General features: G+C 41.9%; 1 protein-coding gene across 1 annotated transcript in view; it reads right to left on the minus strand.

Moving 5' to 3' along the window:
• The window catches only part of TEX10 (testis expressed 10), a 62,630-nt gene that overhangs the window by 3,900 nt on the left and 45,833 nt on the right, over positions 1–12,897 (minus strand). Inside the window, exons 11-12 of the mRNA XM_084260054.1 lie at positions 12,637–12,770; positions 879–959 (exon numbers count right to left, since the gene is read on the minus strand). Coding sequence (XP_084116180.1) covers positions 879–959; positions 12,637–12,770 — 215 coding nt within the window. The remainder of the gene's footprint in view (positions 1–878; positions 960–12,636; positions 12,771–12,897) is intronic.

Here is a 12,897-nt window from a genome sequence, read left to right on the forward strand (position 1 = left end):
CCACCCTGCTGAACACCACAGGACAAAAACTAATACTGGTGGTCCTGGCCAACCCCAAATAGGGAACAATGGTAGAGAGCTAGACTGATGTCTGCATGCTAAGCAGCATCCTGAAGATCCAATCAGCCAGCACTGCTGATGAAATGTGCCCATCAGCCAGTCTGGAAGATGATGTGAACAGCGACACTTCCATCTAAACCAGTTCAGCAGATGAGACTGTTCAAGTTCCCATAGAGGATGCTGCCTACACAGTGCCTTTCCTCCCTGTTAGGTGTCACCATCCAGATCCAGTTGGAGATCTTGGGCAGCAAGTCTAATCAACTCAAAGTGCACACAGCTGTTTGCTCTTGAGGGGACAGTGAGGTAGAACACAAATCACAACTTTGACATCAGCTTATAAGTCCACACCTACTCGCAGAAATCCAGACCACACTGACAGGTGAGCCACTCCCTACTGCAGCTTTGTTCTAGTACTGTGTCAGTGGGGCTCCACACAGGGAACTGCAGACACCTGTCAAGACTGTTGGAGAACCATCTCAATAGGAGGACTGACTGGTCCTCCACCTCAGCAGACAGCAGCACAGGTAACTCTTGTTACCAGCTCTGGCTTTGCCACCCCCGTCCTTAACTCAGGGAGCATCCACAATCAAGAGAACTGAGAGTGTAAAACTCAGCTAGCACTACTAGTCGCCCCTCTGAAAAGCAAAACAAACCAAGAAACCTTTCCATCAGTTTCTTTTAAAACTCCACTTATCTTGTTGAGAATTTCTGCAGAAGGTGAAATTATCAAGAAATATAGGTAACAAGTGGATTTGAGGGTCAGAGACCATAACAAAACTTATCACAAGGAAGCAAACAGAGAACAAAATGGCACTTACCAGGTATTTACAGATGCCAGTCTGGAGAATGTCAAAACACTGACTTTGTGAAGGTATAGTGGACAAGCTGTGACAGATCATCTGTGTAAATAAAACAAAGTTATATTTCAGTACTCCAATGCAGCCAGCAACCATTCACTGTGTAGTCATACCTTGCTGAGAGACCTAAATACAAAGTGCGTGGGGACAAGTGGCAGCATTGTCTCAACATACTGATTCCTCACACTGTGCATGAGTAACGCTGGCAGCATAAATTGTTTGGTGTTTAAAGAGATGACAGGCTACATCATGAGTTTTTTTTGGGTAATGGCTTTCTTTATTTTACTGATGTGATAGAAGCAGGACAAAAATACCATATCCAACTACAGTGCCTCACCTAGCCTCCACACACTTTTCCTCAAGAGCTGAATAATCACCTCCCAAGTAGCTTTACCAAGCGTGAAACAGAAGGATCACACTCAAACAGAACAGAAAAATGATCTAACAAAAGAAAGTAGGAAAGATCCACTTCCAACTTACTTTCTTCTACACTGCCAGAGATGCCATGCTCAGAGATTATACCAAATGTAATACTACAAAGTGAACTGAAGACATTTCAAAGTAAAAAAAATATGAGTGGCAGTGGCCAGGCTGAGGAGGGGGGGAGAAGTTGTTGACGAAGACCCCATGAAATGCAACATGCCTCCTCAACAGAATAAAGAAACCAGAAGTCTAGCAGATCTGCTAGTAAGCGGTACTACAGCCCCCACGCATGTGGCTTTCTCTGTTTCTCTTTTCCTTCCCATCCATTCCAGTAATTTGCAAACTAGTCAGAGAGCCTGGATGTCCCCCCTCTTGTTTACATTCACGGCTTACTGCACCAGTCAGCTGGAGCCTCCAGAGGAACGCAACACGCACGCCCTCCCTGTGTTACAAGACCCTCAGCACTCATGATGTCCTGCTAAGGACAAGGAAGACTGAATAACCAACACATGAGGAATGAGACCTTCTCTTTGTGCTTACAGCAATCAGAAAGAGAACAGCAAGATCAGATGTTTTAAGTCAGTTTTACAAATATCTCAGCCATTCCTCTAAGAGACCTTGCTGAGTGAAGACAGAGCTAAAAGCATGATCTGAGGGATTAAATCCTGTGATAGCGTCCTGCTTTTGAAAAATATGTTAAATGAGGATGGGTCAAGACACCTAAACAAGAGATAATGACAAAATAGAAAACGTCACCCCATGTTTTGTGTCAAAAAGTCTCACAATGACATGCTACACATGTTTTTAGCCCTGCTTAAGCTGCCCAAATTCAGAAGTTCCTTAATACATCTGCTCAATGGAACATGACACTCTCAGGCTGTCAAGACATTGCTGATGTTAATCAGTATTACAAGTACAACTGTGCAAGTATTTTGTTTGACTAGTAGGTCTATTTGAAAGACACCTTTATAGACACTCTTGCCCTCAACACCCTTATTTTTCATTTAATAATAAATATTATTAAAACCATGTACTCAATGGTAGATATGGCAGTGCTTCTGCCCGCTGCGATTTCTAAGTGACCGATTATGAAGGACTCTGCAACAGTCCCAAGAAACACACTCACTACATTTGTGCATCAGCAGTGTCAAGGAATAAAGTCAAGCTGAGACAGGCTACTGCTGGGGACTGTCATGTCAAAGACAAACCCTGATGCCCGCCTGACCTAGTATTTTAGTGAATAACACTCACATAAAAGGTAGAGCTGCGTTGATGAAATCTCTCAGCTGACAGCTGAGAAACACAGCCACGACAGGAGGACTGCACTGACCTATAGAAAAGATCACATGGGTTCAACGAGGAACAAGCACAGAGAAAACTGGGTGAAACAAGAGCGGCAGGTCACACGCTTGGAGACTAATAAAAACTTCTGTGTGCAGCCAGGAGTTTTAACAGTTGGAGTGAGGAGAAAGTTCTGTGTGTCACAATTGACCACGAGGTACCAAGGTACTTGTGATACAACCACGAAATGGGCAGATGTCACCTGAGGATGGAAAAGTAATCACAGCAGAAGTGATCACAGGACTGATCATCTGTTCGATACGACTCCGTAAGACCCCACTTAGGCTGCTTCTGACATACCGTGCCACACAGGAGTCACTCATGTTCAAGGAAGGTAAATCAAACTGAACTGGCACAGAAACTGATTTCAGAGATAAAGATGCTGTCTTACAGGTGTCATCAGCAAGACCTTAACCCACCTCAGCTGGCAAAACTATTCCTAAGAAGGGATGTTACTGTCACTTGCAGATATGGCTGAGGGGTGAAAACTGTTGCAGGAAAACAAACACAATCAAATAGCAACAAAAACTAATGATGTCCATAGCTGGCTGGGAATGCAGATGAGATGGAAATTAGGAAGGATGATTACAAAAGGGGAAATGCAGGAGATGTTTGTTGCTTGTAAGACGGAGTTTACAAGTGGGGTATGTCAGCTGCTACTGAGTGCACAGCACTAGACACAGTAAGCCTGGGAGAGCCCTTCTAATTCAGTACGTACCCACAAGGTGAACAAATTAAAGATCTTGAAGGCAAATCCACCAGGCCCACACAGCAAACTAGGATTTCGTTATTAATAAAACCATTATTAACATTTCACCCTTAGGACTATGTCCCTAAAACAGGCCTACCAGTGCACTGAGGTTCTCCCTGAGATGACAAGCCACAGGAGCATTTACTAATGGGCACAATTCACCACTGACACTTGTGCATCATACCACTGAAGAGCAGCAAACTTGCTTAGAAGGGTGGTAGTAAAGCGCATTGGCAAATTCATATTTCATTTTTCAACCTTTTAGATCCTCCCAGCCCTCAAAATAGCCCAACCATTCCCTGCACCCAGTGCTATTTTCCTGAGCTTAAGTGGGAGTGGCAATCCTTTTCAATTCCATCAATTAAATCCTGTGTGAAATGGCTTTCATAACCAACGCCCGTTATAAAAAGTGAAACTGAAACGTTATTAGACATGGAAATGAAAAGCAAAGGAAACTTAATTATCACATGAAAATTAGTATTTTTCCTGACAATTTATTTTCCTTAGGCAAGTGTTTGCATGATGTTTAATTTCCATAATAAAATGTCACAGCTGATTCATTATTTTACATTTGATTAGCATTTATCACATTTTTGGTGCATTCATAGATTGGTTTTGGACTAAAGCCAGAACAGTTTTGTTTCGGAGTATTACTGGAGTGGACAGAGAATGAGCATTTCTGATCGTGCTGGGGGGTTTATACCTTTTTGAGACAAGTACTTTATAACAGGTTTGGTTTAGCTTTAGAGGTTTGGGGTTTTCTGGTGCTTTATTTTCTTTGAATGTCCACTTGAATAAAATAAGCCAAAGAAAAGCAGTCCTTTAAATACAGGGATTAACTGTCAGCATTATGCAGCTAATACTACAGGCTTCGTAATCCACTGGCAGCTTTTCAAACCAACCCTTACTGATCAGACAAGCCCAACTACCCATCACAGTAACGAGCCACATAACTTGCAATGCATTCACTAGGTGTGCTTGTTACTACGCAGGCCTCCTTCCCTGCCGTACTGAAAACACACTCCCAACAGCAGCCAGCTAAAACAGAGAGGAAAAAGAGAAAATAACAAAAAAAACCAAAAACCCCAAACCACAAACAAAACCCCAACAAAACAAAACCAAACAAAAAGGCTGGGGAACTCAGCCAGCCCCAGGAGCACTCCAGCTTCAACTGGATGAGTTTAAAGCATTTTGCTCCCGACAGCCAACCTGACTGACTCCTAATCTACTCCAAAAAGGCTTTTCATAGCCCTAACATACAATCAGAGGAATCCACCAGTTGAGTAGCGCTTACCTGTAAGCCAGAGGCAGAGTCAGGAGGGACTGAGGAAGCCCAGTCTCAGCCTGGGCCCTCATGGCAAAAGGAACACATGCAAATGAACACAACATTTTGTTTGTTATTTAACTGGTCCTACTCATTAAATCATTTAGTACTTCCCATAATGTGATGTATTCCTGACTCAAAATGCCTCACAGGAAACATTTTATCAGGAACTCTCCAGGAGAAATCTCTATGTAGTTTCAAACTTACTCATGCTGCACGGTACTCTCTTTCCAAAGAAAAATACCTTCCTCTGAAGACACGCACAAGCGTGACAAGAGAGGGGAACCAAGCAAGCAGAAAAAAATGACAGATCAAGTATTTTAGCCAGCCACTATGTGGACTGAGACCAAAGGCAATTCAGCCTCCAAGAGAAGCGGTTTTATTAGGAAAGTTGGCACACACCAGACACTATATCCTAACGTGAACTTTTAAAAGGCATTTTTCGATCCACACCGACATCCACCTCACACACAGGTATGTAAAATGTACCAGGCTGCCCTGCAGTCGATTCCCAAGCTCCTCTCTCTGGAGCGGGACTCTCTCCAGTGTAACATGTTACTGCGGAGCGGAGAAAGCGAGAAGTTTTCAGGTGACGGGGCAGGCAATGAAGCTTGTCGTCTGAAGCCTGGCCCGAAGCACCCTGGCTTATCAGGCAGTGTACTCCCTTGACAGGTGCTGCTTCTCCTTCTGAAATAAATTGATTTGACAGGGCAATATTAACAGTGCCCTGAGTTGTTGAGAAAGCCGCATACAACAAGAGATCTTTGTTCATCTGCCTTGGCTAAGCTCACAGGGGCGGATGTGAAAGGTATTCCTGATTCAGTGACTCCAGAGGAAAAGAAAGAAAAAAAACAAGAAAAAGCCCACACCACCAAAAAAACCCCTACACAATCACAACAAAACCAAACCAAACCTAGGTTAAAAAAAGAAAGAGAAAAAGAAGAAAGTCTGCACGAAAACAATACATCAGTACACAGGGTGGGGGCAAAAAAGAAAGCAAAATACTGTGGAGCTAATTTTACCTACAGAGTAGGAAAACAGGAAGGCAGAAACTTGTTCAAGAACTGCAAAAGCTTACAAACATGTATTGTGTCCTGCATCTTGATACAGTATGTGTTTCCAAAGACTTGGGTGATGAAACACAGTTAATTGCTGGAGCTGAAACAGCGTTTACCTTGCATCTGATGAACTTCAGTGACTGCCTGTACACAGGTTCCCAGGCTACATGTGCAGTCTGACCTTAAACCTCTATTAGAAGCCAACTAAAACAACTCAAGTTACTGTCCGCTGCTACCGGACACACACATGGGAGGCACTCGCCACCACTCACCTACCGTGCAACAGTCTGACCACAGGTTTAATTCTGGGTACCAGCGAGACACAGTGCCAGGAGGCAGAGAACCAGGGGCTAGAGACAAGCCTCCTCTTTCACTGAGTGACAGACACTGCTGAAAATGCTGTTCTTTGTGAGCAAAACCAGGCTGTATGCTCAGCAGCTAATGCGCTCTCCAGGAGGAGACAAAGCCATACCTGAGAAACAGCACAGGTCTAATTCTCCTCTCAGAGCCATCTCACTAATTCAAAGAAAGGACAACATGAAAATGCTTGACTACCCAAGGAGATTCTCCTTCACACCCTTGCAGCCATAAATCCTCCTTTGGCAGCTTTGCAGGTGCCCCACAGCTACACAATGTCACCACAGCCCATTCCTTCTCTTTGTAGGTGCCTCCCTTGTCAGACCACAAGCAGGACAGCCAAAGGAACATCTGATGTTCAAGTCTCCAGATTCACCTGCCTGCTCCCCATACCTCACAAAAGGACTTAAACAGAAAATTCTACACTTAGGAAATCAGCTCTTGTCCCACAAAGCTTGCCTTTTTAAGCAAATTTAGTTCAGGTAACAAACCAGGGTGTGAATTTATAGTACAGCACACAGAAGCCTCAGAGATGATGTTAATTCACATTAGTTACACACACCAACATGTGAGCTCCCAGCTATGAAACTGCACTGCAAGCCTAAAAGTGCTGGTTTAAAGATTGAGCTTGGTTTTCTGGGAGGGTCATGTTTTGGGGTTTGGGTTTTGCTGTATTATGGTTTGAGGGGTTTTTTTTGTTCGGGTTTTGGGTTTTTTTTTTTTTAGGTTTTAAGTTTTATATCTTAAGAAAATTATGTGAGAAACCTTTGAAAAAGCACTTTATTAGTTTTAGAAGGTTGGGGTTTTTTTTAGCACTTGCCTTATTTTTCAAGAAAAATAAAATTTTATTTTCAGTTCTAAACTGAAGCTTGAATATAAATTTATGAAACACTAATTGCCTTACACAAAATTTTCTTCATCTTCCTTAAAGAGGGTATGAAATGATAGTGTATTTCTAGTGCAGAATGGATACACCATTTACCCTCAGCTGCTTTTTCATCCCAATGTAACTGTAATCTGAAGATCTCAATAAAGACTGCAAGTTGAAATCTTCCAGGACCTTCAACTCAAAATCTTCATTTTAAAAATTTTTGAGGGGTTTTTTTTAAGTGTTGCTCTCCTCTTCAAGTTAAGCTTCAGCACTGCAACACCACCACTTACTTTTCAAGACAGACATCCTTACAGAACTTTTAACTTACATGCACTGCCTTGCTATCTTTAATGACTTGCCAGAATTTTCCACAGCCTATCAGGACAGATACAGCCCATACAGCCCTCTCAACTCTATTCACTTCTAAGGTTCTCCGTTTTTGACACACATTAGTGCATTACATCATATGCATCCCGTATGAATTCAAGACTGCTTTCAACAGGAGCTGACCTTCCCTAGTGTTTGCTTTTAAGTGTTTTATTTCAAGTCAGTGACACGCTCAGTATAACTCCAGAATCGCGACTTCAAGCAGAACTGCTGAATTATCATTTGCTTTCCCCCTCCAAAACATTCAGGGGTCAGAAACATCAACTATTACAACAACAGAAGTTGCCAGGTATACACAGTTACCTTGTTAACATGTTCATTCCTGCTGGCACCATTGCATTCGATCCTAGCAGAGCAATTCAATTACAGGGGAGTGAACAGCGTTACTGACACACTATAGGCACAGTGAAAAGGAGTGAAGACTGAAGCCTCTTCCCTTAGGCTGCAACCATTTATTTTGGAGCCCCATCTGTTTCACCTGCAGGGGTATGGTTTTAAATAATTGGCTTTAATAAGGCAGAAGTCATTTGAAGAAGCTGTTGCTCCAGAAAAGGAACCAAGGTTACCACACTTAACATCTCTTTCAACAAAATATGAAGATTAACCTTTACAGCAATGTAAAACAGCATTTAAAGGGACACTTTTCTTAAGCACTGCTCCTTAAATGAAAAATCAGTATTACCTAAAAGCTTCCACAAAGAAATAACACAGCTTCAGATTTCCACTACACCAATTACCACTCTCTAGACAAAAAATGCTAGAAACAGTATCGACTTCAAAACAGGTCTTGTTATAATCAGCTTATAAGCATTAACTCCTACCAGAAGCACATTTGTTCAATCTTTTCACCAGTTTCACTTGGCCACATGCTACCAAGTGTACTGGTTATGATATAACTCACTCCAAGTCCCAACTGCCACGTGAAAATGCCTCAAGTTACTCTTCTCCTATACACAACTTGCTTTTTTCTCCAGAGGCACATCTTTCCTCCTTCTTCATCTCTGGCATGGGTACATTATGTTACCAGCCCATTACCATTAGAGGTACATACCTCCCACTGCACAGTACAGCTAGCGACAGAAAGCTGGCGCTGCCTTCCTCTGGCTCTGACAACAAAGTCAAGCAGCAAGCAATAAAGGCAAGAAGCTGTGGCCCCTTACAGATTCATGTCTGGGACCCTTCATCCCTTCCTCTCCCATTCCTTCAGCTCTCTAATCCCCACTGCTCCTGCCTCACAGCCTCTCCCCCCCCGACACCTCCAAGGGCCCAGAGGCAGCACCTGCTTGGCCTGGTCTGGAGCGATGCTCATGTAGGCTGGTCAGCTGCCTGCTGCCAAGCATGATGCAGGAAAGAGTGAAGAACTGCCTCGTGCTAGTCTAGAGCTTTTCATCTGTCTTCAACCTGTCTCCGTAAGACTTAGGAGCAACAACTAGTACTTGCAAGTTTGTTCTTTAGCAGAGAGCCAAAAGCTAACCAATGGTTTAGACAAAACTAGTGGTGGAAAAGAAGAAAGAAGAGGATGGACCAATAAGAAGAAGCTGATAACCAGTCTTACTTATTCACAGGAAACCAAGCTGTCATATCCCAGTTCTTTCACTTCCTTATTTTCATCCACGAGAAACCAGCTTTCCATTATAAGGAAACCCTGAATCACAACTACAGGATCAGAACTCTTAACTGGACAATTCCCAACACAGAGTAGGGGCCAGAATGCTGTTGGCTCTGCAGCCAATGAAGATGTTTTAATTTGCTAGGTATTTTAAATTGCTACAAATTATTTTTAACATTACTGCATCACCATAAACTTGCTTATTCAGTAAAGGACAGCATGAAAGACTCAGCATTCTGAAGCCAGCCTGCTCTATTTGATTCCACCAAAAGTGTGACTAATTCAAGCTGGGTTTTATTAATTCCTTTAGGGCTTCTGTATTTAAATACATTTTCTGTCACAGATACTAGTATTTTTATTTGGAAACTGTGTCACACCTTCACACACACACAGCCCACTTGGAAGAAAGTGATCTCCAAACCTACCTCTCTCAAATGCAACGCACACAAAGCCATTGTCTTTCAAGGCACCCCAAAAGAACCTCATGATTTGCTGGCAGTTTTCTTCTCCCCAGAGGCTGCAACTCAGGGGCTGGGGGGGGGGGGAGTGTTTTGCTCTTCATTTTCTTTTAAGAGGACAGTAGTTCCTCAGGTGCTTCTTTCCACTGTAGGTGAAAAGCACCTGCTCTACAAAAAGTACTCCTGTGCAACTTTTGGAAAATATTGAAGTAAAAGATTTTTCCTGAAGCAGGATTTTTCTTATTTAATTTTTTTTAATGGTCCAGCCTCCAAATCCCAGAAGTTTTAATGGAATGAAGTCCCCAGCATGTTTTCTTTACAAACTGAATGTGAAATATAACAATCTGAGGTTGCAGAATGGTACTCACCAAGGAAAAGAGGAAGCTCCTACAATCTAATAAACACAGCACTACATTAGGTATTTAAACACAGAGAAAACAATTATTTAAAAACCTAATATCTGATTTTAAATCACTGTATCTATGATCATATCAAAAAATCAAAGCCGCCAAATGAAAAATGAATGGAATCCTATGATTCATAAAAGTGCTTACCTTAAGACTAATCTCTTTTCTTTGTAAAAACAAAGAGATTTGGAACAGAAACAGTGATTGCTAGATCAGAGGCAAGAATATCTTGATTTTTGTCTAGTAGGAAAGAAAGCTACTGAAGAGCTGCTCCTACTTTTCTGCCTGCAGATACCACTGGGAAAAAAAGCAATTATGTGGGGAACATCCCAAACAGCCTTGCAGTACTATCAGTCCTTCTGGCAAGCATTTGATGTGACCATCTGACCTCCAGATTGTGCATAAATGTAGCAACCTATACTGGGAAACTCACTGTGCCCTAAACCCAAAATTAATACAGAGATTTGTTGACTGTGAAACTAAAGTTCTGTTTTTTTTAAAGAGAAAAGTCTGTATGATAGCACAACCGTCATGTATCACCCAATCCTCCCAGTTTTGCACCATCTGCACACTGGCTGAGGGTGCACTCAGTCTTACATTCCGGGCCATTAATGAAGGTTAGAAAGTAACAGCCCCAGTATCAATGTCTGGGGTATACCACTAGTGACTTGCCTCCCACTGGACTTTGCACCACTGACTGCAATCTTCTGGCCTGGCCATTCAGAGAGTTCTCAACCCACCTACCTAAGCCATTAAGTGGTAAACCACTCTCACCTCGCCTGCCAAGCTCATCACCTTGCTACAGAAGTCTTACAGGTTGGTTGAGCATAATTTGCCCTTCATAAATTCTTGCTGAGTATTCCTGACCACACCCTAGGTGTAACCCAGTTACTTCACTAGAAATTCTCTCACGCCTATGAGGAACAGCCTCCATCTCCTTCCCAAGCTCAGAGTTGTGAGGAGCAGTCCAGAACTCCCTTTGATTAAACATCTACAAGTTGAGGTGGGTCTAGAAGGCCTCACTGCTCTTCACACAGAGATTTTTGATGCATGGGGTTTTTGTTCCTATTCTCTTTTTCATAACAGCCTCCAGAAAAGACTTCAGACTGACACATACCTGCAGAAGTAATGCAATGCTCCACAGGATGCCCACATCCTCTTTCATTACTACCCAAGTATCCAGTTCTTTGCTTAACGACTGCCATCTACTGCAGAGAACCTGAGAGCCCACTTCATGTCTTTCCCCAAGAAAAGGTACTTTAAAGACTGTGGTAGGAGAAGTGAATCAAACTTGCAAGCTATCTACAACCAAACTACTTCATTATCGCTAAGTGAAGATAGTGCTATTGTGTGGATTCCCAAATGATTTTGGTAGACTTGTGGAAGAGAAGAAGAGGCTTGATGGCAAGCTCTGGCTTGATGGGCCTCTGAGCAGCCTGATCCAGTGAAGACATCTCTGCTTGCTCCAGGGGGGTTGGACTAAATGACCTTACACAGTCCCTTCCAACCTAACACATTCTGTGATGTTCCATGAGATCCATGAGGAAGAAAACACAAGAGGTTGCATTTTTACAAACTGGTAAAGAACATATAAAGCCTTCAGATGCTGTATGGGATCCTCAAGAAAGTGTACAGAAGTGATCTTCTGTACAGGACAGGGAAAGAAAGCATTCTAGTCCTCCAATACTACAGAAAAGAGCTTTGGTGAGAAAATGCCTCATTACTGACCAGAAAAGACAAAGCAAAACAGATTAGAAGGGTTAGCTACTTCACAGGCTAACTGACTGAAGGCAGGATGTCTAAACACGTGTCTCAGCCACGGTACCAAACCACAATTTTGCTGAAAATACTTTTCAATACATAACAGATACCACATGGAATATATGCCCTGGACTATCACTAGTTTCAGTAGATTATCACTTAAACTTTATGAATTAGAAGAGGAAAATCTACTAAAAATAAGAAAAATCTGCTTTCTTGACTGCCATGAAACCCCAGAATAAATCACACAACTGAAACCTTCTGTTACACTCTTCCTGTATTCATGAGACTTCATAAATACTGTCAAATTGGCATGCCATTAAAACATAATTTCACACCTTCAAGTGGGTTTTGGTGGGCTAAGCAATAAAGAATTGAGCCAGAATGAAGACTAATGCACCTGTTCTGAATAAAATCTGATGGCTCAGATCCCTTTAGAACCAGCAATAAAATTAAGCTTCCAGTACTTACAATCTTATGAGAACAAAATTCAGTGAATTTCTAATCCCAGTAAAGTTTTGATTAAACAAGCATCAGAAGTTTTTCAAAATAACCACCAATGCCAACTTAAAAATCTCATTTAATGCAAGTGCTTTTTCATTAACAGCAGTATTTACTCTCAAAGAAAACTCTTCATAATTAGTATTTTCACAATTCATTTATTTTTGAAAGCCAAAACATATTGCTGGTCTTAATCTTATTGTTGTTTAAGAATTTTTCCACCAAGATTTCTACTCATTTTTTCCACAAGCATTGTTTTGCATACTATGTGTTTGAACATTAACCTTTTAAAGCCTCTTCTTTGAAAATATTATCTGATGGCTAGACAAAAACATTGGCTGTTTGACAGCTATTATATTTTTCATTCTTTTTTCAACTCAATTCCGAACAAGATTTACACATCTGCAGAAGAGGGAGGGAGAGCACTCGGAGTCTGTATGCTGTCATTTAGAATTAGTGTTGATGTATTACCTCTGTCACAGCCCAGTGGTGTAAAAACTGGTCCAGATCAGTTAGGTAAAGACGGACAGGTGAAAGCTGTGTCTGGCTAATGTGTGGCTTTCCTCTAATGCCCTGGAGACTAGTCAACTCCTCTCTTGAAAACCCTAGAGAAAAAGAAGCAGTAAAACAGTATCACAAAACAAGCCAAGGACTGCTCCACTTCAAAAGCATCATTGACAAAAAACTGTCTTTTAAATCATGTCTGTATACCTTTTTCTTTTTCATTTAAAG

Source organism: Gallinula chloropus (genome assembly GCF_964237585.1).
Source record: "Gallinula chloropus genome assembly, chromosome: 2".
Classification (NCBI taxonomy): domain Eukaryota; kingdom Metazoa; phylum Chordata; class Aves; order Gruiformes; family Rallidae; genus Gallinula; species Gallinula chloropus.